Here is a 27,710-nt window from a genome sequence, read left to right as displayed (position 1 = left end):
CTGTAGTTCCAAATTCCCGTCTGCCATCCCCATCATCATCCTCATCCATCAGTCCATATGCAGTTTAAAGGAAAGTCTAGCTGAGGAAAGCATTGTTGGATCTTGGCATAGTGTCGGTGTTTCCGTTCGCCTCATGGTTACCGCGGCGATTCGGTTGGCAGCTTGTCAGGATCTCTTATGAGCGGTTAAAGGATCCAGAAAATACCGTAGCAACGCATGACTTACTGGAGCACAAGTGAACATGAAAACATGAAGCAGTTTACAACACTTTGTCAAAGTATTCATTCACCCACTTTGACTCATTATAATCATAAAATTCATTGTATTTTAATGTGGGCTTTTAATGCAATTGACCAACACAAAGTACAAGGTAATTAGTGAAGTGCAACGTTCTTTAAAAGTTATCAAAGTATCTTCAAACGGTAATTGTGGGCTGGAAGGGTCTCCAGTAGCAGTCAGTCTCGCAGTAAATCTGAAGAGGCCTCTGGCTGGAGATAGGATATGATTTCTGCTTGTTGGAAGAGATGATTTAAACTTCCTGTCTCTGCTTCCATGAAGCATCCATGTTCAACTCCTCTGGGATTCGGCGTTGTAGTTCAGGTGTCGTTTGAGCTTTGAGATGATCATCACCTGCTCGCAGTTGGAAAAATAATACCTCGTTGCCACGGTTAAGCATCCTAACAAGCGCTCAAAAGTAAACGTAACACGGCATGCAAGACCAGAGGGAAAATTTGTCCAAACATGCAACACTTCAACCAAAAACACTGGTAGCAGAGCAGCTCCGACAGGAGTTTTACAGAACTGTTTAGCCGCCCGAGGTTGGGGGGGATAAAAATTAGGAGCAGTACCTCGTATAAACAACAAAACGAAAAGAGAAACATCTCTTGGGGTTTTCAGATGTGGTCTAGACTCAACGACCCAGGATGAGAACAAGGAGATTACTGGAACACTTCATGCATTTTTAACAAGTGACCTGTGAGTGGAACATCATGACGAGATTTAAAACAAACATTTTGGTTATGCTACAGTTTTCTTTTTTGTTCTAACAGGTTTCTCATAACGAGATGAGTTTCGTCTCATTTTTGTCTCGTTAAAATGAGATAAAGTTTACATGTCAATATAACAAAAAAATAATAGTCTCATTTTAAGGGGTTTTATATCGGTTTTTTTCTCCTTTATAAAGAAAAGCAAAACTCCTAAAAGATATATACAAAACTTGTTAAAAGGAGACCTTTTTTAAAAGTTTTTTTTTTCGCTTTAACGAGGTATAGAACTTATTTCAATCTAGTTTTTTTTCTCCTTGCATGGAGATGCAAAACTCATGAGTTTCTGTTATTACAAGACGTTTTATATCTCGAGATGTAAAACTCGTTAAAACAATACAAGTTTATATTGTAACGGGACAAGTTAATGAGTTATAAAATCCGCCTCAAACTCGTTTTAAAGGAGTTTTTCTCGTAACTAGTCTTTTCGATTTAATAATAAACCTCTCCTATATTTCTTTCCGACCTCCAGCAGTTAAACGCTTCCATAAAGTTCTACTTCATACATGAAATAAATTTAGCTAATCATGGTTCAGTAGGAGTCAGACCCCTTAACTGCTGCTGTAAATACAAACAAATGTTTTTGTTGATTTATTAAGGCTAATTAAAAGGACTCCGGTCACAAATCATCATCTCTCTGTCGCCTGTTGCGCCAGCAGAGCTGCACTCATTAAAGGAACTTGAGCAAAGCTAATTAGCCTTATTTGTATCCGTTTACAGTCTGAGTGGTTTGACTTGGAGTTCCTGTTGATTTATTTTTAAGTAGGTTTAAAAGTGAGCAGACTCGGTTCCATCCTGCTGTCCGTAGCTCTTCAGAAATAACCCAGAGGGATGAATTCCTGCTGTCAGTTTCAGTAATTGGGTCGCAATCGAATCCTGAACATGTGCTGCAGTTTTTACACACCCCGTTTCCGCAGCTGTGTGTTGTTGAGCCATTACTCACACCTGACATTTATCAGCAGCTCACTTCCAGTTAATATCAGCCGAAGTATTACAGCCTTTCATATTGATGATGTGGTTCCGTCATCGAACCTCTAGTAGGAAAACGTCTCGCGCCGTAAGGACCATGAAGTCGCACCACTCCCAAAGTTCTCCGTGATTTGCTTTCACAGTCCGCCGTCCTCCCCCTCGTCGTCCTCCGCCCTCCCCTGACACTTGGAAGCTGTCAAACCTCCAGCCGTCTCCCCGCCGCCTCCTCTTCCTCCGCGGGTCCCACGGCTGTCACGGCAGCTTACTCGTGTGTGTCACTCACGGCTGAGCCACCTGCCGCCTCGCGCGCGCTCACGCACCAGCGAGAAAACATCCACGGGAGACTTCGGAGGAGAGAACTGAAGGGGGGGGAAGACCTCTGCTTTGTTTCTGAACATTTATCCATCTTTAATTCAGAGTTGTTGTCCACTCGCGCTGCGGGAGTTGGATCCGCTTCCTGATGAGGTCAGCGTGCCGCCACGTTGCGTCGCGGGTCAAGAATTTAAATGAAATCGTTCCGGTTAATGAGTGAAACATTCATTCTCACTTCGTCATAGTTATCATGACCATTCCACCTCTGATATATCCTCTATCACGTCCCCCCCACACACACACACATCTTCTCTGTTTCTCCCATAATTCCCATCACTGTCTTTGAGAGAAATATCTCACTAAATAAGCAGAAATGGAATCCATATTGATTTTAAAATGCTTGTATCCCGAGCATCATCCTATAAACCAGGGTCTGCTGTCATACATTCCAGTACAGTATATTTATATAGCTATTTTTCTAGTGTATGCTCCATTAAGAAGCTGCTCACAGTTTTCTCTGCTGTCTGGGCCCCAACTCAAACATCTATGTGTGTGTGCGTGTGCATGACGTGTGTGTACGTGTGTTTTTGTCAGGCAACCCGTTTCTGAAGGCGGCACATATGAAGGAAGCGTGACAGCACTGGCACGGCCCTCGACGTACATCTATGAATATGCTTGTTATTTAAATTGATTAGGTTAGTAAGTTAGCTTAGTGACATATTTAAGTAAAGAACTGATGGCTTTTTAAGACTAATTTATATTTGATGTAAAAAAACAAAAACAAAAGAAGCATATTTGTGCCCCTTCAAAATGGCCTTAAACTCCATCTTTGCATTGATGTGCGTCGTCACCGGTGGGTTCTTCTTTTCTTTTGTTTAAGGATTATTCCAATGGTGGTAGACAGGAAGACACGAATATTCGAGTCTCTTTAATGCTGGGTAAACAAGCTGATCAATAAAAAGCAAAAAAATCAAAATAAAAAAAGAAAATCATATTTATGTCCAATTGTCTCTTAGTATGTCTTTAGATTGCCATTGTAAACTTTGAGATAACACTGAACCCAATAAAACAATGTTTAAAGGTATTTTAAGTTTTTCTAGTCTTTCTGGTTTTTTTAAGTCTTGATGACAATAGCTCAACTAGAAAGCTTTATTTTTATACACAATGCTTTATACAGTCCAGACTTTAACTCAGAATGATCACTTTCTGTTTCAGGTCAGTTACCAAAAGGACATAAACTTCTGAATTTGATGAAATGAGGCACAATTTCTTCAAATTAAGAAGGCCTTTCTTAATTTGAAGAAATTTAAGACATTTTAAATAAGAACAAAAGAATTCTTTCTTCATTCAGACATTTTATAATTACGCTTAATTCTGGTAACCCCTAATTAACTTAAAACAGAAAAAGTTAAACAGATTACAGAAAGTGAGCACAAAACGTTTAAATTATATACAATTGAAGAAAGAGAAAGTCCAAGCCCCCAGTGACGGAACGTCTGATGAGAGGAAACAAGAGGAAACAGGCTGAATGTAAACACAAACTAAGGTCAAACATGGTGGAATGAGCAAATTCAAATCTTGGGCTGAGCCTCGAGCCATTTTCCGATGTTCTTTTTCCAGTGCCAAACTTTCACTACTAAAAGTAAAAGCCCCATCTTAAGAAGCCCATTCAACAGAAACCCAATCACAGCCTGCAGCAAAAAGATATGATGACGTTATTCCTGTTCAATAATAATAATAAAAAAACAAAAGTTCTTTTATAATTTCTTTGAAAAATGTTGGAAAAAATACCCTGAACTGAAGTGAACAGAGAATGCCCTGCATTCTGTTCTTTGTACATCATCCGCCTAAGATTGTAAATGTAGATCATGTGTCAGTTATTATCAATGGAAATATAACCTGAGGTAACTGAACTGGCCCGAACCCAGAACCCTGAGGAACACCGTTGATAACTCAGGTAGGTATTACCTGGAAGCAGAAGTCATCATATGTAACAAAATAAAAGGCTTGAAAACATCAGTGTGGTTTATGTTAGCAGAGATGTCCAAGCTTTTGGTCAAAAGAACGTTCTAGTACCTACACAACAGTAAACTGATTTACCTTATTAAAAGAAACTTAGCTAATTTTATCTGTATGAACTGGAATTATTTTTATTTTTTTGTCATTTCCGAGCACTAAAATTAGGATTTGTGTTCCTCTTTCTTTGAAAATGCTTGCTTTAACCAACTTTAATAAATAAATTAAAAGGGGGCAGCATAGTCTGCTTTTCAGTAAAAGTCCTTGGATATATTTGATCCTTGCAAGAAAATGCAAAAAGCGCGTTTATTTAAAGACAAACAATTGATGTTGTCAGTGTTTTCTTTTTAAAGAAATTTTAGTTTGATAATTTTGCCTTAATTAAAAATAGAAAGTCTCTATTCATATCATTGGACGTCAGGAGCCAGACAAAATCATTCCACTGGCTGCTAGTGGCCCCCAGGCTGCACTTTGATACAATAACCCCTGATATGATGTGTTTCACTCAGAGAGCTGCGTTTCTGAAATAAACCAACTTTTTAGTTTTATTGTAATCAGTGGTTCTGGCATCACACTGCTGTTACTGGGTAGTTCTGGATCCTCACAGCGAGACCATCATGGATTCAGCTCCTGATTGGAGAGTTTCTTCTTCAGCTTCTATAAATTTTTTATTTTTTTTTTAAATCAGACTTTATGTCTAAAGTGCCCTCAGCTGAGTGTGCGCATGTGAATTTCTGTTTCTTTGTGGATTTGTATCTTGAAAAGCGAACAATATATAACAGAAGCCTGAAGAGTAAGAGCCCAAGTTGAGAGCCTAAGACTGCGCTGCATCAAGCGACACATTATTCCACAACATTCATCAATGACTGACTGCAAAAGTACAAACACTCCAAGCCAGTAAAAGCTTTAGGAATGAGCCGTCTTCTGGAGTGTGTTGCATCTTCACTATATGTCCTCTCCTGGTCCGGATCTAAAGGGGGAAGGAGCCACAAGTACCTCGGGTTTGACGTAGAGCTTCAAAACGCAACACAAACAAAAAGGAACAAGAGACCAAACCGAGCTGGTAAACAGGCTGTTTGTCAGCGGATCCAGCCTGAAAAAGTTCAGATCTCTGCAGAAATATTTTATTTGTGTTTTTTTATTTTTTACTTCTTATTTTACCAGAATAAAAACCCATTGAGATTAAAAACCTTTTTCAAAGGCCAACAGGCTGCAACAAATACAACACAAAAAGTAGACAGATAAAAGGAAATGTCAAACTATATATAAACTGTTGCATGTCTTTGAATCTCAACACTCACTGTCATGTCTCCCTGTTGGCAAAGACAAGAAGGCTTTCTGTGTCTCAATGTGGAGACATTGCTGATTTGCAAAAGCAAAGTTTGAAGCAACAACCAATCACTGCTAAGGTTTAATGAACAAAACATTTAGTTCTTAAACATCCTACAGGCGTTGGAACAAAAACAAAATAATTTCATCAGAGCTGAGCCGGATGATCCGCAGATCCTCAACTGGAGCTCCGACAACCATAAGAGACCGTCCACGAGAGAAGAGCTTCAATAACAAATGTCTGTGATGGCCACCAACCTCTTAAAACCACTTAAAGATGTAAGAAAGTTTTGTCTTCGGATGAGAAAAAAAATAAACCTTGACGTCTTCCAGCATTACTGAAATGAAATAGAGACGTTTCGTCCCGGTGGACGTCCAGCTGTGACCTCCAGCTGTGACCTCCAGGTTGGGCTTCAGACTGCAGCTGGTGATGGAGAGATGTTGCAGTGAGCATCCGTCTTTGCTGATGTAATAAAATTTAGATTAAAACAAGAAGTAAACCACAGTTGGATTTATATCAACTAGTAAAATGTGGAGATGAAATCTCAGCAAAATGTTGCTGATCAGTTACTCATTGCTGGGGTCATTTTTGAATCATTAAATCATTTTTAAAAATTTCTTTCCATCTCTTTCCTTTTATTCTATTACATCATTTTATCAGGTCTCGATCAGGAGTGCACGCATCATGTATCAAGACTGTAAGCAATCAAATAACACTCCTAGTATGTTTCATAACTAGATTTCCTGTGAAATTAGACTTTTCCATCACATGGCCGTTGATTTCTGACTCAGTGTTGACATTTCTGCAAACGTAATACACCACTCAGCCTGTAAGGTGACCTGTGAACCTCCTTGAACAGGGATATGTCTATGGGTGATACAAAACATGTTCATCACATTTTTTGCACAAATCATTCTTAGATAATGAGATTTGAGTCTGCTCAGTTCTGCCTATTTTGAGCTCCTTCCAAACTGTTTTAGGGCCTCTGTCACTTTAAATCAGAATAAGCTGCTGCTGGTCTCTCCCTCCCATGTGTTGTGCTGGAGATGTGGAGCCTCCTGCACAACCAATAAAAACACAAGTGGTTTTTGGATGATAAGTCAACAACAAAACACTTTTTTCTTTTTCAGCTGCCTTTCTTTTAGTTACTACGTAAGCAATAAATCCAGCTGACCAAATGTGCTGCAGTGGCGCTTGGGATGCTGGGAAACAGGCTGGACTTCGCTGGGGTTGCTGATTTGTGACGTCACATTTGGGAGGTTTTCATTTTCCAGACACCAAAAAAAACAAAAAAAACAACCAAACTTTAAGGTTTTACCTAAAAGCATCTGAGTGTTTTTTGTTTTGTTTGCTTGTTCTTTTCAATGGTTTGGCTGTTTTTAGAAGCAGTAGAAAGCCAAGTGGAAATATAAAAATGTGCAAAATGTGAATTTTCTATTTGATAAAACTATCAAACAAAAAACTTGTTGATATAAAAGCTACGTTTTAGTTCAGTGCTGCAGGAAAGACAATTTCATAAGATGCTCTTCAGAGGTTTGGTTCTGCTCCCTAATCAAAACAAGCTAAACTGAGTTGTCATAAAGTTTTATTATTAATCTGTGATTACATGTGGACGGTTACAGCAGTAGTAGTGCCAGAAGCCTTCAGTAGCTGTGAAGGAGCCTCTGTGGCCCCCCGTCTCACTTCCACTGCACAGGGTTGATCCTCATATCCAGCATTCTCTGGATCTGCATGGCCTTCCAGTCATCGTCCAGCGTCCTGGGGCTGGGGGGGTAGACTGGAGGAAACAACAGCTTAAAACCCCAGGTCTCTCCTTTCACTGTTAAGAAAGTGAAAACCTTTTTTTTTTTTTTTTTTTTTTACCGTAAATCCTCTGCCACCAGACCACCAGACCCGTGAAGCCCAGGAAGAAGAACATTCCACCCAACACAGTCTTCCACTCTCCTGTGGGAGCCTTCATCTCAGCGTAGCTCTGGGAGAACTTGAGACGGTACACTGGAGGGAAGCAGAGAGGAGTCTGCTTTCAACTTCGACATTCAAGATTGAAAAAAAAAAAAGAAAAAAAAAAAAGACAACATAAAACCCCAAAAGGGGACAAGTTTGAAAACCAAAAATGAAATTTGGTGTTTTATAAAACGATTATTTCAGAAGCGTTTGCATCCGTTGAACTTTTCCACATTTTGTCTCGTTACAACTAAAACTTTGAAGGTACTGAGCTGTGATTTTATGCGATTGACCAGAACAAAGTGGTGCGTATTGAAACGAAACCTAAACATGTGTTTCGTTAGACAGCGTTAGAGAACAAAGAGGACCACCAGGACTGAGCAGCAGAGCAGACGGGCCAGGGAGAACATGGCGAAGAAGTTTAAAGCAGAGTTTTGGTCTAAACTTACAGTTTTATCACAATATTGTGTGATATTGCAACTATGCATCTGTGGAAAGCAGAAGGACCTTAACGATTCTCTTACAATAGTAACAGTATTGCAATAGTATCATTATTACTCTAGTAATAAAGCTTAAGGTGATGAAAAGAACTTTTTATGACTTTATTTGTAGTTAACTGACTCCATGACACATCAATTAAAGCCCCACAACACAAATATTGCTCTTGAACAACATTTCCATTTGTTTTTTTAGGACACTGTTCACATAAAGAAGTGTGATTTTCATTGCTCAGCTACCCACAGTGACTGCATTCGATCACATTTTCAAATGTATCCATATTTATTGAGACACCTTTATTAAACAATCTGTGGAGAAAAATTGTAAAAAACAAAAAATAACCAACCAATACGGACAGTTTTGGGGTTTTGTAAACATCGTTAAGTGGAATTTACTGTGACAACATTAAGACATTTATCACAATAAATAATAAACAATACAATAAAAGCTTTCCCCATTCCAAAACAATATCTCAAACTCAAACTATTCAATGGAGAACTGATCCACTACAAAGGCACAACTACAAATCTACCAACACATGGAATGGTTTAACCAATGTGGTGGATGTGTTTAGAATGGCCCAGTCAAAGTCCAAACTGAGTCTGTGGAAAAAATAAAGGTTCACAGATACTCTCCAGCCAACCTGACCGAGTATGAACTGCTTGGAAAGAAGCCTTGGGCTGAAATCTGCAGAACTTTAAAAAACTGTCACTATTTCAAGCCACTTTGGGTTGGTCTGTCACATGAAACCACAATGAAACACTGAATGTGTTAATGTGGTCACATGTGATAGAGATATCTGACTGTGTGAACTAATGAATACCTGAAGAAAGAGAAGCAATCAGAGGGTTGATTTACAAATCTGTGTAAATCTCTTGAGTTTGGTACATTTCTTCATATTTTAGTGTTTCTGAGCCGGCCTGTGTGTTCTTCTTTGAAGGAAAGTTGGTTTACATTCACAACACGGCGCTGGAAATGTAGGTTTTACCATCTGATGTAACGGTTTCTATTTTCTATTTTCTTTTCTTTTTTTTTCTTTTACTAATTTCAGGTCCCCTGTCAAAATTTTCCCTGAATGATTTATTATTGTGACACGTCCAAGTATAAACTGTCTGAGTCATGATCAGCATCAGTTTGAGTTTATTTTCAAAACATTTAAAACATGTGACAAATGATGATTTATAAATATGAACAAAGGAAATGAAGCCTGAACAACCTTCATATTGCTCACTGATGTCAGCTTCCACATGCTCAACGGGAGAGGTTTCATCTGACTGGTGTTACTGATATTAATAACCCGCTGGCTCATTTGGAGCAGATGATGAAAATTCTAACCTTTCAGATTAAAAAGGGGGCGGGGACTTACAGGCGACCTTCTCCTCCTTGGTCAGCTGACTCCAGGGTCCTTTCTCCTTCTGCTTCAGCTTCTCTTCAGCTTCGCTCAGCACGTCCTTATAGGGCTTGTCAGGCAGAGGCATGTCCACGCGCTCGTAGTATGTCGGCCGAGACATGTCCTCTGCCTCTGACACCCCTGGAAGGACGGCAAAACAAGAAGATATGGTTATTATTATTGTTATTGTTGTTTTTATTATTGTTTTCACAGTCATCTAAAGAACGCGATGTTTTCAAGATGGTGCAACAGTGCCATCTGCTGATTCGACACACACACTGTAACAGTTATTTTACTGCTTAGTTCCTAGACATGAGTAGGTATCACCACAAGGGGGCGCCTATTCATGTCTAGGAACTAAGCAGTATAATAACTGTCACATCACGCAAGTTCTGATGTTTGGATTTTGTTTCTATTGGAGTACAAATAAAAACATCGGTAATAATAATTCCTTAACAAGACGCATTTCTGGAACCAATTTTTTTTCCATGCTGACAGGGAGCCATTTAATAAAGAAGCTGCAAACCCTTTTTGTACTGTAACAGAAATTTGTTGATTAAAAACATGGAACAGGGAGGGAATCAGTATGGGTTTTATTAGATCTCAGTATAGTTTCTTTGATAAATATTGAGATTTTTTTTGGTCTGCCCCCCCAAAACAAACAAACAAACAAAAACAAAAAAAACCCATGAACTAATCTCATGAAAAGACAATGAGTTGATTGTTAATGCACAGTGAGAATTAGGAACTTTCTCCATATGCCATGTGTTATTTAGAGATTATATGAATTCTAGTCATATTAAATTCTTACCACTGAATGTCAACAAAGAAAAGAAACAGGAATCATTTACAACAACTTCACATTTTGCTCCAAAATTGAGTTCAGCGCGAGAAACCTTGCCAGTCTATGACAGAAAAAATGGCAAAAACAAATCAAAGTTTTTTTCAGATTATTAATATGAGTAATATTTGTACCATGGCTCTGCTGGCTCGCCGGCCTCCCCTTGCTGCTGGAGGTCAGGGCTGCTGTGGGACGTCTGGCCAGAAGACTTCCCAGGCGAGACGAGGTCAAGCGCAGCATCTTCAAAACACACAAGTGAAGGTTTTTATCCCATCTGCTGCTCAAAACGGTCATTTACTAGAAATCCGGGGACAGAATTTGTTTCCATGACTAACGATAGAAATACAAGCTGCTTAAGCTCCAAATTGGTCGTCACACTCTGAGTTCTCCTGAATTGTAAATGTAAGTTGAAGCAAAGGAAAAATATAATTCATTCCAAAGACCATAAATGTTAACACTTTGGCAGAGCCTGTTTTCTGACTTTAATAGTACTCCTTCTGTCTATTTTTCCTTCCTTCTATCCTTCCTTCCTTCCTTCCTTGGACATGGTATGAATCTGTTTGCCTCTTTTCATACATACATGGTTATTGTTGAAATAACCAACATTTTACAGAAGTATGACTTCATTTTACTTAAAATACCTTAACCACGGTTGTTAATAAATTTCACAGCAACTGTAAAATAGCACTTCTCATTTATTCATATTTTAGAACATGGATATTTTTAAACTGAAACAACGTGACGAGCAGAAAGTTGGATTTTTCATCTGAAACAAGAACAGAAAAACAGTAACCACAACATGGAGTTAACCCAGGCGGAGACATCAGATTATAAAGTTTTCTACACGTGTGTTACAATGCTTAATGCTTCCATAGACTTGATTAGCTGCTGTTTCTCTTTAAATATCAAAGCTTTGCTACGTCATATTGTTATTTACAACAGTGACACAAACCATCTGACTAAGAGCTTCAGAAAGGTGTCCTGGCAGGAAACCAAATCTCTTCTTTACCCGTCCAGCTCTCGCTGTTAATCACACATGACGCTGCAGCCTACAACCCACCTTGTCATGTTTGCCTCCATGTTTGGTATCTTAGGTTTGATCAGTGTGGGTTCTTTAAACAAGGGGCTGCTTTGAAGCAGCAGTGATGGTCGCCAGGTGCTGCTAGCTAACACAAATCTGTGTCTGTCAGCCTCATCTCGTTTGACACTCCAGATGCTGCCGCCGCCGTCACTGGCTCTGCTCTCGCTCTCAACTTCACCCCAAACTCACAGCTAAATGTCTTCTGAGATTTTAATGACATTGAGTTAATATGATTGGATCTCCTGTTTATTTCAAGTCAAGTCATCAATGCATGTTTCAGCAACAAGGCCGTTAAAAAAACCATAATAAATGATGAAACCATCTGATTTTGTCAAATCATCAAGCAAATAAAACAAAATGAAATAAAATTAAAAAATATCAAATATGTTAGTCAATGTTTCAGTTGACATTAAGAAAAGTCGGCTCTAAACAGGAAGGCTTTTGGGCTTGATTTAAAGGAACTCAGGGTTTTGGGTGTTTTCCAGTTTTCTGGAAGTTTGTTCCAGGTTTGTGGTGCATAGAAGATGAATGTTGCTTCTCCATGTTTGGTTCTGTTCTGTTTTAGATTTGAATCAGAACCCCTGGAAGGCTGAAACAACAGCAGATCTTTCATGTATCTTGGTGCTAAGTAAGTATTTCAGTGATTTATTTACAGAAGTATTTTAAAGCTTATCCTCTGAGCTACAGGGACTTTACATCTGGGGTGACGTCTTCTAATTTTTATTTTTACATTTACATTCACATTTACTGAGAATGTGAGAATATACAAGTTGATAGTGCTCAAGGGTCACAAAAATTACATAGATATATTAGAAATGCAAAAGTACATTGATTATGAATTTCTTTTAGTTTTTCCTACAATAAACAAAACATGCAAAATGCTAATGCTAATAACAGAGTAGCACCAAAAGAAAGGTTAGCTTTGGATGTAGGTCGCCCACACTTTGAACACTTACTGGATTTAACTGTGTTTATGGCCTGAGGCACGCTGGCCAATAAAATTCACCGAATGCTTGAGGTCTTCTTAACAATTGAAAGCAAAAACCTGGTTAACAAAAGAAAATGCTTTGTGTTTCGCCTAAAATGTTCCATTTCAAGAAAGCATAATTTGTTGAAGATCTTACACGTGAAAATATAAAAACACGTCTGTTTACATCAACCTCTAAAGACAGCCAGCCAACTGTGTTTCATGTGAACTGTGTCTGGACACTCCGGCTGCAAGGTGGGATTCTAAGAGCATCTATTGTAAATCTGCTGCGTTTCATTTGAACCGTGATTTGATCCAAGAGGGAGAAAAGTCCAGTTTCAAGGTTCCCAGATTTTCCAGACGCTGGTTTCAAATGTACAATTCAAACTAACTCGAGACATTCAGTCTTTGTTCTTCACAGTTTTCAGAGCTGGTCTCTTTCTTGAAACACATTAGAGATCTAAATGTTTGGATTACCAACGAGCCTTTATGTTTACATTTCTACTGGGCTGTTTAATCTCTGCAAGGACAGAAAATAATTTCCTCAAACTACCAGAGAGACGTAAGTTATTTTTTATCTTGTAACTTTTTTTCTACATACTCAGTTCCTCTTTAGTCTTCTCACACTGAATCACTTCTAGAAATCTCTCGGGTCAATCTGTGATCCTGTCCTCGCTGCACGTCAGCCTCTCTCCCCATCCTTTGGGGATTCAACACAGAGACTGGGTCTGTGTTGAAGGGTGGTGGTGGTGGTGGGTGGGAGTCTATTCCTGGTTTTATCCCGTTAAGCTACTCTCCATTTGTTGGTGACCAAAGCGACCAAAGCCGGATACTCACGGTGATGGTGAGACTGGAAGGTGCAGCGGGAAAAGCAGCAACGCTTTGTGAGAAAAAAAGTCTGCTTCGGCCTTCTCTCCTGTCGCCTCTTGACACTGAGCTGGAATCAACTGGTGGGCGGGCGACAAAGGAAAAGAGAGAAAGAGGGGAAGAGAGAGAGAGAAGGGAGGGGGGCAGGGAGAGGGACAGAACTTAGAGGAGGGGAGAGAGATCAGAGTCGGACAAATAATCGAGACGAGTGTGTGAGAGGACTAGCAAAAGCAGAGAGGGGGTTCAGGTCCAAATAAGACAAGGGCAACATACAGCCTCCTTCCAGGTTTTAACTAGGCCAATGGGGCGGCCGGAGTCCTTCAGATGCAGCTTTGTGGGGTTAAGAAGTGGGACTGCAGGTTCTGATTGGCACTGAGCCGCCTTTATGTCAGCATGGCAGCCAAGAGTCAGCAGCAACAGTCGGTCTGGAAAGGTTAAATAAGGACAACAAAAGACAAAAACAGCACATGTTAACTTTCAGATACTCCTCTGTTGGTCCAACTGACAAGACCAGTAACTTTAGGAAGAAACTGAATGCTTAAATATACAAAATGCTAATTTTCTGTCATTTTGCGAGTTTAAGGGAGGAGGTCACTGGTCAGCACTCCAAATGTATTACATAACTAACCAAGTTTGACAGGTTTACATGAATCCTGCATCTGCAGCAAACTCAGGTTAAAGCACAACCAGAGTGAGTTTGGAGATCAATTTAACAATTAAATATCCAGTAGGAAACTTCCACGAAAATGTGTTTTCCTTAAAACATATTTGTTAAAACTGTCTCCATATCATGACAGCATAATATGAGTGAGACAGATAATCAGCAAGAAATTAAGCTCCCTCCCTGTGAATCTACTGCAGAAATAAACCACTCCTGGTCAAAAACAACCAGTCAGAGCCAGGAGGAGGGGCTTAGTGCTCTCAATGAACTCATGCATGTGCTGCTAAATGTCCTAATAATTTACAGGAAAACCGTTCATGTGCTGTCATTGGTGGCTATGCTAACTAGCACAAGCACTTGTGGTGGGCTATGTTGTGGTGAACCAGCTGTAGCATAGCAGAGGATGAAGTAGATGAAGAGGGTCGTGTCAGATTTATGCTGCATTGGTAGCACTGTTGCCACGGAGAAGAAGGTCTTGGGTTTGAATCCCAGTCTGCGGTCTTTTCACATATTCTTCCTGTGTGTGTTTTGTGTTTTTAACAGGTACTCCAGCTTCCTTCCTAACATGACGGCTGGTTAATTAGTCTCTCTGAGTCCTTAGCTATAAATGTGTGGGTGATTGTCCTGTGTGTCTTTGTGCTGCCCTGATGGACTGGTGACCAGTCCATGTCTACCTCTCACCCAGTGACCACTGGGGACAGGCAACACCACACCCTCCTTACCCTGCAAGGAAAAGCAGATACAGAAGATGAATGAACCCACGTACAAATGTTTTCTGGGTGACTCGATTCGACAATGAAAACTTAAACCTTGGGGTTTCGTTATAGAACTGATCACCGTGGTAACCGATGTGCTACTGTTAACCAGAAGGCTACTTCCGGAGAGGCGGATCACCTCACATCTTAATAGTTCATTTAATGGAGGTAAACACAGCTGTTGTGTTGAGTATCTTTGTAAGCCAAACATGTAAACATGCTCCTCCCTGGAGACGGCAGCCTGGAGGTCCACATGTCCAAACAGGATGTGGAGAGGCCTCTGCTTCCTGCTGCCTACATGAGAAACTGGGCCCTCTGGGGCTGCAGAGATAGTCAACTAAAGAAGTTTTCTTTTTCCTTATGGTTAGTTCTGGCCAGATTTTACATTTCAGTATATAAAAAATTGATACCACTAGGTTCCAAATTATACACTGGATAAAGGTTTCTCCTCACTATATGTATTTGTATTAGTCACACATGTGAGTTAAGCAATTGCTTAGATATTACATCTGTGACATTGAACCAAACCTGTATCTAAACAACGTTAAAATTTTAGTTTGACTTTTATGGGTCTCAATAGTTTGCTTACTGAGAAAAACATGTTTGAGCATTATCACTTACTAATCATTTTTGGTCTTGCAGCTTGAACACATTAAAAACTTTTTAAACCACATTTTACATTACATTTCACTGTAAATATTGCCCCCCCTGCCCATAAAAAAAAAAGTTTTTCACAAATTTCCCTGTCTGTGGTCCCCCCCAGTAATGAAATGGGATTTCCTCCCTTGTGGATGCACTTTTCATAACTATCTTCAGTATCTTCAGATTGGAATTTAATAAAACAGTAGCCTTGTGCCATCTGTTTTGTCTTTGTCTTTCTAAAAAAAAAATAACCTACAGATTAAAAAAAAGAATATAAAACAACTAGAGACACACACATAACCAATTATCAAACTAACTAGATAAACAACCTAGAGAACATTGCTAATAGTAAACAAAAAAGAATATGAAATAGATAATTCTATCAACTACAGGGGATCTCTAAGTCGGAACAAATCAAAGATGGACCAGATAATAAGAATGCATAATAAAATATAGAATGCATGGATTTCTTTAGTAAGTAATAACACAGACGTCCACTTGATGGCAGCACTACATAAATAGTAAAGACAAAGAAACAAGCTGGTGGATTTAACATAGAAGGAAAGTAAAAGTAAAAACCTTTTCAGTTGGAGTTGAAACAAAGCCCTTTGGGGCATTAACATTTTTGAACTCTTCAACCTCCTTACTGCAGGTATTCAGAGGATTTGCAACAAGCACCAACGTTTTATTAGAAAGACTCTGAACATATCTTCAAAGGAGGTTCTCATACTTGGATTTATGACTACCAACTGTCAAGTTGCACAAATATTCAATGAACACAACCATTTTTCTGAAGAGTTGCCTTTTCATTTCAGGATTTGATGATCTGTCTATATTGGAGGTCAATGCCAGATTTTTTGTTTTGCACTGATGTTATACCTAACGTCAGTGACGGCTCCAATTTTAGAAAGCAGTCGACAGTCAGAGTCATAAAAAAAGCTGCCAAACAGGTCAGACTTCAGTTTTCCATCCTGGAAAATCATTTGATACAAAGCAACTGAAACAACCTGCAGCACAAGAAATGAAGCGCCAGAGTAAATCAAAGCAAAGAGTTTCTATTTGTCTCTCCAGACAGAGAGCTGCTTCCTCCACGACATCCAACAAAGGCATCTGTCAAACAAGACAGCAGCTGCCAGCTCAACGCCTGACCCAGTAGGGCACGCGTCCCTCATTTATTTATGGAAATTAGCTGAGCACCGTGACAGTGCATATATCTCCCAAACACACTTTGTGCTGTGGATCCTGGGGGGGTCTTTACCCCTCTTTGACCTCCAGCACCCCACCCAGCTCCATCCCTTTTAACAGGGAGGTGTTCCTCCATCTCTCTAGAGGAAACGTTTTTCATCCATCAACTCTCTTCCTTATTGTGTTCATCCCACACCCATCGTCTGTTTTTTAACGGTAAAACAGCAGAACTGGAGATCGAAAAGTGCTAATGAGCTTGGCGTTGATCTGGGTCCAAATGCCACACACCCACACAGTAACCCGTCTCCTCAACCCGCCCGACGACAGAACACATTCAGCCTACTCACATGTATTTCCCATCTGACATCTAGACCACTGTCAGGTTTAGGATGTTTTCACACCTGATAGTCCAGTAGACTCAGTTTGATTGAGAACCAAACTTGCAAAATTTGTTACATTTTCAGTTGTTGCAGTTTGCTTTCAAGCTGCACTGGATCAAACAATCCAAAACCTTTGAGCAACCTGTGCCCGTCTCACCCCACTCAGCTGTGGGGCCGCTGCACCAAGAACTGCTGAAGGAAACGGCACAAAAACCTCTGAAGAAGACACAAAATGAAAACAAACCTGGAGTATTGTTGTGTTTTGTTGTAGGGCTTCTTTTTTATTTTAGTAAAAGACCACGAGTCATTTTTTCTGTTTGTTTATGGGTTTTTTGGTTGTTTTTACCCAGCATCCTCTACGCTATAGTCCGCTTCCTCCTTTTGAAGTGGTCTTCAGTCTGCTTGGCTTTCACATGTTTATTTGAACAGCACCAGAGTTTATTCCAAATGAGCCCAGTCTGAGATTTGTAAGTGGACCAGATCACGTTCACATCAGAGTTTGATTACACATCCTCAAGTGACCCAGACCTTCTAGGCAAATGAAATAGTTTGATTAAAGCGGCTGGTGTGAATGCAGTCTTAGCCTAATTCTTGGTAACTAAGCTGGTGTGTTCTGGATGTATCAAGCGTAACTAGACGCCTTTGTATTGTTTAGTCATTGCTGTGATGAACACACTCTGTTTTGATTAATTCAGTTCAGTTTTTCTGTAGGAAGGAAGTCCTGATGGTAGTCCTCTCAAACTGCACTTCTCTAAGTCTTGTCTCACTTATGTCCATCATTGTAACTACTGATCTCCCTCTGCTAAAGGAAATCCAGAGAGACCGTAGGAACCCAGACTGTCACGAGAATGCGTCTGCAGCAAACCGTTAATTCCTCTCCCGTTGTAAATTGTCAAGAAAATCCGAGATCATCCCACTTCCCCATGCTGGAGATTTTAGTTTAACAGTAAAAATAAATAAAGTTATCTTTAAAATTAATTACTCAAGTTAAATCTAGACCCAACATTAGACTTAAATGTCAATAAAATCAATTTGGTTGTGTGTGTTGTTTCTGTCTCCTGCAAACTTTGCTTTAATTCTACTTTTTTCTATTTAATCATAAGAAATCATAGTCAAGACAGAGAGAGTCATGAAACAGGAAAAGCAGTTTCCTGGAAAAAGAGGAAGTAAGTTTCCAGCCTGCAGATTTATAAAAATAGTTCAGACTATTACTTAGCATGAAAGTTTTAAAGAAAGAAATCTAAATATTGTGAGTAATTGGATAAGATTCAAAGTAAAATACTTATATTAATATTGGTTTACTTGTAATAATACTTACACTTACACTTACATTAGTGGGAACTCTTACAAGTAAAACAAGTAACTGTAACTTTGATATCAAATAATAAGAATCATGGATTATTCTTGGTTTCTTTACAGAAAACATTTGTAATAACTCACATTAAGATTATAACTAAGAGTAACTGATAAATTATGGTTATCATAACATTATAAAGAATGATAAATCAGAGAAGTAAAAGAAGTTATAAATGTGATTTTTACTCTGAACTTGAAATGTTATAAATGTGATTTTTACTCTGAACTTGAAATGGTGTCAAAGGTGTAACTGCAATTAAAGATCACTGATGTGTTGGAGGTAGATTGTAGGTGAAAGGTTAAGGGAGAAAGAGGAACTAACAGGAGAGCAGAGATGGTCAACACCTTATTTGGAAACAGGTTGTTGAGCAAAAGTGGGGTGTGCGACTTTAGCAACTCTCGGTGCGAAGATGTGAGTTTGGAGGATGCAGTTGCTCCTTTTCTCGGAAAAGGAGTCGTGTCCTACGTGCCTGGGTCAAAGTGACCCAGGTCACAAGTGTCACAGGTGCATTATTTCGCAACCTTCAACAGTAACCAGGGCGGAGGCCTGAGCTACGAGTTGGGGCCTGGTTGCGCAGTCATGAGGATGTGCTTACAGATGTTCTTTTTCTATAAAAATGCCTAGGAGACTGCTACAGCTTTGTGTGTTGATTAATAGTGATTGCTTAATGTGTAATCTCTGTATTTTAGTATGTTTTCTGTAACGATGAACCAAAATCAAATAATCTAATGTAATGAATTGATGTTTTATATAAAACAAACTTTATTGATTAAAGTTAATTATATGGATAAAAGTATAGAATCAAAGAAAGAGAAGGAAGGCTGAGGTGGGTGCAAACTGCAAATGTCAGAACATGAGAGTGGGTTTAGTTGTGCAACTGCCAGGTCACAAGTATGCCTGCCACTTGAAAGTTTCCAATAGTCGCAGGTGTCAAAAGCACGTTATCTCGCAACAGGGTCAATATGACCCAAGTCACGAATGTCACCAGAGTGGTGTGCAATCTCCCACAACGGTTGGGGCCTGAGTGTAGAGGCGGAACGCAAGCAGCACCCCTGCTCTCTCTCTCTCTCTATCTGGGGTACATGCCCACAAGTGCAGAAAGCGTATAAAAATGTGAGACCGAGGTGATACGAGGTTCTTCGTTCAGCTGAGACTCGACACAAGTGTGGTAAGAAGACCAGCAGAGGACTACACCCTGGAACCAAGAAAAGCGCCTCACAAGGAGGACAACGGAGCTCCTCACGCCGGACCAAAGGGCGAGTTCCACCAACCCAATCTCTTGGTTCCTCATTGGATTTCCACACTCTGCACTCAACTCCACGATCTCAAAATACATCGCAACGGACTTGGGGAACTGAACAAAAGTCACAGGATTGATCGCGAGCTGTTTGGCAGGACGGCAGACAGTTCATTTTGTTTCGGTTCTGAAGAGGATTTTATGATTCAAAGACAAAGATTCTGACCAAGGACTACAAGGACTCCTGTTGCCAAGATCCGATACCATCGATGGGTATGAGTTGTGCCACACCCCAAAGCCTTATTTGATAGATAGATGACAGTGTAGGGAGGTTGTTAGGTAAAGGTTGAATTGATCTAAACTATATTGATTTTCTTTGTATGGTAGTCTCAAGTAAATTCTGTATGCCTGTCATTTTCCCTGCTAAAGCTTGCTTAATAAATTCATATATTTTAAAAATTCTGATTAGGTTGTGGACATTGAAATTAATTGAGTCATTTGAATTAAAGTGCTTCTATTTATAGTAAAATCAGTATTCATGATTCTAGTAATGTGGTGGCTTCAGACTTTCCTTTGGTGAGAGAAAAATAATGACCCTGTGATTATCTTAGTCTTAGTCACTAAAAATTATCTAGCCGTTACCAAGTGCACGTTACAATTTTAGAAAGGGAACTACCGTTAACAGAAGTGGTTATTGGAACTATGCGGCTGTGAGGGCTACTCGGTTGATTGTTCCTTAACTGGGAAGGGTCATAACTTCTGGACAGAAGGTGGTCAGAGCTAGACGAATCCCTTTCGCCACCAGTTTAAATAGATTATCTCTTACAGATCTTGTTCAGGGTAAGACCCAGGTCTTAGAGATTCTCCGGACCTGTTAGACAGAGAACTGGTTCAGTAGTCAGCCCGAGGAGTTGTGAGGAGAGGGCGGGGCTGGCTATTGCGTAGTAACAAACAAAATGTAGGTCACACTGAGCCAAACCCCCATCTGTGACGGTGTGTGGCCTCAGATCTCTGGGACTGCTGTGTGAAACCTCAGATCTGTCGCTCCTTAACCTCTACAACTCTTGACCTTCCTTCACCAGCTGAACTTGTGTGGACATTGGAAGTACTCTGCAGTACCGGTATGCTGTTGTCAGCACATGAGTGCTCAAGACCCGTCCTGCAAGGCTTTGTACGTAACTGGGTCACACTGTTGTCTCCCCCATATCAACGAGGTTTCATTTCTTCCTCGCTCTCCTCACTCCTGTTGCCAAAGACTGCTGTCATATTCTACCCTGCTGCTTTGTGTTGCACTGGTGGGCCCTGTGTTCTCGCCCCCTTGCTGGCATCTCCTCAAAGAGAACATCCAAAGCATGACTAAGGATGAAAGGGACCGGCAAGCGGCTTGCAATGCACGCATGATCCAAAATAGCAGCAGAATATGGTTCCTAAATCAGCTTTTTCTCATCATCTAAATCAAGGAAAGCAAAATATGCCTCAATCTTGAATCATGCAGCTATTTAAAATCCATGGAAAAGTGGGTTGATGTTATTTTGAGACAGTTATTTTCTGGAAATTTAGACAAGTTGCATTGATGCTATATTGACAAAAGTAAAGACTGTCTTGGTTTTACACATATGAACTTGTACAACATCTCATTCTTTTGTTTCATCTCACTGTTTACTTTGTTATAATAGTTACATATTAACAATGTGAATCTGGTGCTTTTATTAATGTTCATCTGTTTTACTTTTTATTATCCTCCACTGCCAATAGCACAACAAAAGCCATGCTTGCTCATCTTTGTACAGGTAACAGTTTCAGGTTTCCTAAAAAGACTTTCTACAAAGTTTGGGAGTGTACTTATGGAAATTCCTGGGCATTTTTCCAAAAAATACGTTATAGTGAAGTTAGATACAAAAGTTTCCGCTGCTCTGAATTCCAGTGGCTGCATTCTTTACACCACTGCATTGCACGTGGTGACGTGACATGAGGCTTGGATTTGCTTGAGGTATTTAAAATACCACATAAAGTTTGGTGGTCTGTAGTTAATGACTCTGTAGGAGGTTGGTGAAGTTTCTCAGCTCTCCAATAGATGGACAGTGCAGTGTCCATCTATCACGACACTGCACTGGAATTCACTGAGCTCTTGAGGACGACACATTCTTTTGCACAAGTTTGTAGGCGCAGTCTGTATGACCTCAGTTCACAACTTGTTATTATATGGAGCATACTTGTATATCAGAAATAGACAATGAGGGGAAATGGTGCTTCTCTTGTCCAGAGCGTATTGATGAATTTGACTGTTTAGAAGGACATCAAGCAGCACTTGGAACTGAAGCAGCACCTGTCACATCTTGAAGGGAAAGAAAAGGGAGCTTTCTGAGAAGTGAGTTTAACTCCGTTGTCAGCAGTGATGCTTATCTACTAGTCCGTGTTCAGTCTCCATGGTATCCAGCAGTAGGGATCAATGTGTATTGGTAGTCCCGACTGCTTCCATTACTACATCTAGTTTCAACTCAGACATTCACCACAGCATCTGGATGCACAGTATGTTTCACAGCAGACCAACTGTTTGTCATCTGGATGGAAGCGTTCTAACAACCAGCTCTCTGGTGCCACCTGGAATCAGATGCATTGCACAGGTGATGATCATGTTCATTAACATTAACAAGATGGAGTGAGGCAGTTGTTTCCAGGAGGTCGTTGCTAGTGACTCTGCTGCCTATTCTCTGTCCCCAAGCACACCACATTCCATGCATTCTCTTTAGCTGTGTTTCCTTGACCAAAAAATTGCTTAAATTGAATTACAAAAATAAATGTGCCTAATATAAACATGGCAATTTCGAAAACGTTTTTTTTTTTATATATAAAGTTTCCACAAAAACTGCAATAGAAACACTTTTTTGGCATCACACAAATCACGTCATCAACAGCCGGACGTTACTACTGGCGAAAATGACTAAGAAGACGACAGGAAGTGGTTGGAGGATGACGGCTTGTTCATGACAGCTGGCTCCACCAGAGATCTCACAGCATTATGCACTTCTTAAAAAGCTGTGTGTCATCCCATTGTGTTGAATCCATAACTCTTCTGTAAAATCACAGGCTACAATTTCCCCAAAACACAGAAAACTTAGCCACTGTCACGTGTAAGGAGCTTGCCACTAGCAGCATGGGCCCTAACAACTCATAAACACATCCAGAGGTAGATCGCTGCTAAAATTTAACTATTCCTTTTGGCAACCAGATGACCAAGTAGAAGAACAGAGACAATTTTTTTCCTTTGATATTGGTTTGTACTTTTGCACATGCAGTTCTGTGGGGATGCTAACATGTTTTCCACAGACATTCTACTTTCCTTCCTCAGTAATGCGGTATTGCTAGTATTTGTCTGTGTTCAGTCTGGTGTGGTGATGTGTGTGACTTCTCCATGGTGCTACCGCTTCTTGCATACTGCAAGATGGGACAGACTTCATCATTCTGGAATCTAAATGGGATAACACAGAAAAAAGTGTACATTTCTGTGGCAGCAGTACTGGACACTCTGTACACCTCCAGCGTTCGGTGATAATCTATCCCACAAACCCCAGCATTTATGTGGAAAACAATTCACTTCAGGGATGGACGCACAGTTGTTTGAGAGCTGATTTATCACCGTCTATGAGCAGAACAGACAACGGAATCATGAGTCCTCACGAAGAACATAAAGTCCACCGAAACTGGATGTTTTTCTAAAGCCCCAAAATGAAAATCAAAGTCTGACTGAGTCAATTTTCTTCTCTTCAGCAGACTCACTGTAACCTCAAAACTCTGGTTTCTTTGCTCAAGCAATAAACATTTCCGGCAGTTTTTCATTCAGATTCGTTGCTCCACATCCTTACACCGCCAGCCGACATTAGGCTCATGCCGTGACACACATTATGATCCACAAATCAGCTGCTATCTGTCCATTCACCCGATGAAAGACTTCCACTGTTTGTTTTTTCTGATGCTGACCTGGATAAAGTGCCTTGTCAGCAGTGAGGCTTCTCCTCTTTGTTTCCGCAGTCATGTTCTTATTTTGTCTCCCTGCAGGGCTCCTCCTCTCAGTTCTTCTTTCTAAAGTTAAGTCTGCCGCGGTGAGATAACATTGTGTGTGAAGGCTCAGCATTAGCATGTCTTTTGTTTTTTTTGTTTTTACTGAACTAACTGTATCCCAATCACTATGTGTGTTCTTAATATATAGAATTCTACTGAGGAGGAAAACAGGATTACTTGTTGCATCCTGGCAGTGACCATGAGGAGTCTGTTCTTGGGGACCTGAAAGTATTTAGAAAACTAAAACCCAAAGTTCTGCTCAAAAGTTTAAAATTCTCCTTGAGCAGCATTTTGTGTTTTCCAGGCACACAGTGCCATTTTATAGCATGATCAGGTAACTAATACCTTCATTTGTTATAAAGAACGCTGTATATATGCAATTTGACTTAAAGAAATTTGATATTGTAATTAAATGACATGAAATTGGGACTTTGTCTCTTTAAAAACTTTGTCTCTTTCTGAAACTCCTGCTTCAGGAAGTCATCGCAACTTTGCTCTTCTATTATCGTTTTAGCAATATTTTTTTTACTTGCATTGCACTGAGAAGTAGATCCTTTAACGAGCTCAGCGGATGCAAAGTTTCACCAAGTGTTTGCTAATTGCGGGTAGCTAGTCTGGAAGAGCTGAGTGGAGGAGGAGCTTCAACACTCCAAGAATGTTTTTGATGAAAGAGTAACATTATGACATAATGTAAAGCTAAAAAAGTTGATTTTTACATATTACTGCCCTTTTAATTTTGTTATTGCCTAAATAACAAAATACAAAATACTCTCACACCTTGAAATGTTCCTAAATCTTTCCTAACAGCACTAAAATTTGCCACATTTGTGGACTAGAAGAAAAATGGTGCATAGCTGTACTTGGTGAGTTTGGAGAATCTTACAGATTACTTTACAGAAGTAAGTTTTGACCAGCACTAAAGACTGAAACCTGAGTTCATTGTTCCATGCAAAATAGTTCAGATTCTGTCAGATTGGACTGAAGAAGACCAAGTTCAGGATGTTCCGACAAATGAAAATATGAAACATAATATGAGTCAATTTGCAATCTCATATAAGCAGACTGAACAAATATTGCTGATGTTCTCATGTTGTTTTATTTAAGCAAACAGAAAAAAAGTTTACTAAATTAATTCTAACAGTTTATTTTCAGGGTTACTTGTTCCTTAGTTGGTATTCCTGTGACATTGTTTCTGGCTCTGCTGTGTTGGTAGGTTTCCATGGCGGTAAGGGGTCAGTTTTTGTCTCCATCCTGTAAGCTGTGGGCCTTCCTCTGGGTGTCAGGAAACATTCAGTTCCCATGATGGATTGCCTGCGGAAACGAGCCCGGGGTCCCGACCCGACGAGGTTCATGACTGATGGACTTACCATCTAATCAAACACTGAATTTGTTATTTTACTTCTTTAAATCATTGCTAAACACATAATATGAGGGAAATGCAGCACATTGAGCAAATACATTATGTATTATATGCTCTGCTCTTGAAAACAACACCCTGTTTGGTGTTGGTCTATCAGATAAAATCCTTGAAGTTATTATTTTCTGACCTAAAGAGGAATGTCTAGAGTCAATGCACAGCTTCAGTTATTACAACTACAATAGAGATCAGGTCCAAAATCTGGGAGTAGTGATGGACTCTGACCTTAACTTTCAGAGTCACATAAAGATAGTTACAAAGTCGGCCTTCTATCACCTGAAGAACATTTCCAGGATTAAAGGACTAATGTCTCAGCCAGATCTAGAGAAACTCATCCATGCGTTTATCTTCAGTCGTATTGATTATTGTAACGGCGTCTTCACAGGTCTGTCCAACAAATCAATCAAACAGCTGCAGCTGATCCAAAATGCTGCTGCTCGCGTTCTAACTAAAACCAGGAAGATAGAGCACATAACACCAGTTTTAAAGTCTCTCCACTGGCTCCCTGTAGCTCAAAGAATTGACTTTAAAATACTGTTGTTAGTTTACAAATCACTGAACAGCTTAGGACCACAATACATTAAAGATCTGCTGGTGTTTATCAACCTTCCAGAACTCTCAAGTCTTCTGGTTCGTTTAGCCAAGAACATTTACTTATTTATTTTTGTCATTTCAAATTGTGCAAATTGATGGCTAATGAAGACTCAGCTACATAGGCAGGTGACCCACACTTCCTGTAGGAAATTAAACCTGTCTGTATGTCCTAGGTTCTTAACAGAGAGAAAAACATCAACCATCAGACCTCCTCCAACGTGTTGCAGTGTTCTTGCTTCATGAACTTGAACTTCACGCTGATCTTTGCTGGTTTGACAGCCTGCAGTCAGCACACAATACAAACCCATAGTTTCAAAATCATGCCTATGATGGTGATCTTTGCAAAGGAGCCAATTGCTGATTAGCTAGAAAGAGTCTAAGATGGTTTCCACGGTTCCTATTGATGCATATTTAGGTGTATTTATTGTTTGAGCTATTAAAATAGGCAGTTATAAGTGTAAGCTTATCTTAGCTGTTTGTAGACTATTGTAGCATGAAGTGAAGCCCTGCAAATACCAGGCTTCACTTTAATCCATTTTCTAACTCTGTTCTCTGTGGATTCAGATTGCATAGCTGACAGAATGTCCTCAAACCCAAAACGGCACATTTGCTACGAAACACTTATTTAGCGGATTAAACCACACCCCCTATCTCTGCACAGCTTCCTTCAGCGATGGTCATTATGTTTGATTCATTATTCATTTTCATAAGATCCATAATTTATGCTTTCGGTTGAAGTGCATCTCTCTACATATGAACAGCAGCGGGTCCTTAGGGTTTCCATGTTGCTGCAGTCATGCACGCACCATGTCCCAGATTAGGAATGTGGAGAGGCGAGGAGGTGGAGGGGAGCAGGGGGTGAGATGCAGAATAAACTGTGGGAATGAGAGGCTCACTGGTGACTGGTTCATCTGCTGATGCTGTGGTTTCTATGCAGTGATTTGTTATCACCACAGTTCCACTAAAGATCATGATAAAACTTTTCAGTCCATGTCGTCCATCCCTACCAGATATAAAATCAGGTGATAAGAAAAGGTTTGGTTAGTGAGAATAGAACAAAATTAAATGTCACAGAGCAAGTTCCAGTGGTTTGGTGCACATAAATTCGCATGCCAATACCAAAGCCTTAAAGGGTTAGTTTAGGAGTTTTGAAGAGAACATCTGTTAAAATAAAACAAACTGCAACTTTAGAGAACAAATAGCATCATAAACCCCAAAAAAAGCACACCAGGAATTAAAAACATGGTCAACATCCAGTGGAAATCAACCCAACGTGCTGATTTTCTAGTCATTCGTCATCCTGTCAAACCTCCCCAGATAAGACATGAAACACCTGTCCTGCCCCTTTTTTCAACTCACTATTTATCTAAAAAAACAGCTCTCACAAGACTGCACTAAGCTGCAGTCTTGTGAGAGATTTGCAGTCCTGCTGTATGAGGCGTTTTCTCTCAGAGGTATAAGATTAGCACAGTGTTGTAGAAATTTCTGGCACATGTGCAAAGCGTTTTACATTTTTCTTTAGAAAAAGTTTGCTAATGGCTGCTTCCTGTCTGCTGCGCAGAAACAAAGAAAAGTTCTGTGACCTGCTTTTCTCTAATTACGCAAAATTGATCGAGGCAGCACTTTTTTAAGACAAACACGAAACTAGAGGAGGTTAGTGCAAAAGAGTAGAGGATGTGGTGAGGCCCTGATGACATAATCGGTGGATTATAAATTATCTCTCTCCGTGGATCTGTGGGGTCAGAAAAGGCTCCTTCTCTTGGGTTCTGACCTCAACTTTGCAGCTGAAATCAACCACACTCTGTGTGAGTGAGTGTGTGCATGACAGAAATCTCCAGAGATTATTTTATGTGTGCACTTTGAAGCTCACTGCAAAAGGTGGAGCATGAGGCTGAATAATACAAAAGATCCCAGGCCTGACCTATGACCTGCAGAATCTAGCTGCACCCCCCCCAGTCCTCCCTTCATCCTCCTCCTCCCTTCATCCTCTTGGCACTTGTTTGTCTAGATGGAGAGGAGGCGCAGCAGCTGCCTGTCAGTAGGACAGGAAAAGAGGAGGTATACTGGGTGATGCATCTTATGTAGGAAAACTCATCTTCCTTAAGTTTTCTTTTATTTTTGGCACAGATTAATGTTGTTATCATTTTATTCTCAATTTCTTGAAC

At 40.0% G+C, this 27,710-nt stretch overlaps 1 protein-coding gene across 1 annotated transcript; it reads right to left on the bottom strand.

Annotated features, from left to right (window-relative positions):
• Positions 1–7,238: 7,238 nt before the first annotated feature.
• LOC122830648 lies at positions 7,239–13,363 on the bottom strand. Its single transcript, XM_044116170.1, has 5 exons — positions 13,229–13,363; positions 10,478–10,583; positions 9,479–9,643; positions 7,534–7,665; positions 7,239–7,447 (listed from the first exon to the last, which is right to left on the bottom strand). The coding sequence occupies exons 2-5, from the start codon at positions 10,581–10,583 to the stop codon at positions 7,350–7,352; spliced, it is 501 nt and encodes a 166-aa protein (XP_043972105.1). The 5' UTR covers positions 13,229–13,363; the 3' UTR covers positions 7,239–7,349.
• Between the last annotated feature and the right edge of the window lie 14,347 nt (positions 13,364–27,710).

The sequence above is a fragment of the Gambusia affinis genome, linkage group LG01, assembly GCF_019740435.1.
Source record: "Gambusia affinis linkage group LG01, SWU_Gaff_1.0, whole genome shotgun sequence".
Taxonomy (NCBI): Eukaryota; Metazoa; Chordata; class Actinopteri; order Cyprinodontiformes; family Poeciliidae; genus Gambusia; species Gambusia affinis.
The sequence above is the reverse complement of the archived record's forward strand: the minus strand, read 5'-3'. Positions and strand labels throughout refer to the sequence as shown.

Coding starts and splice junctions, on each gene's coding strand:
- LOC122830648 (XM_044116170.1), bottom strand. CDS start 10,583: ATGCTGCGCTTGACCTCGTCTCGCCTGGGAAGTCTTCTGGCCAGACGT. Junction 9,644..10,477: donor GGCGAGCCAGCAGAGCCATG/GTACAAATATTA, acceptor CCGTCCTTCCAG/GGGTGTCAGAGGCAGAGGAC. Junction 7,448..7,533: donor CTGGTGGCAGAGGATTTACG/GTAAAAAAAAAA, acceptor TGTTTCCTCCAG/TCTACCCCCCCAGCCCCAGG.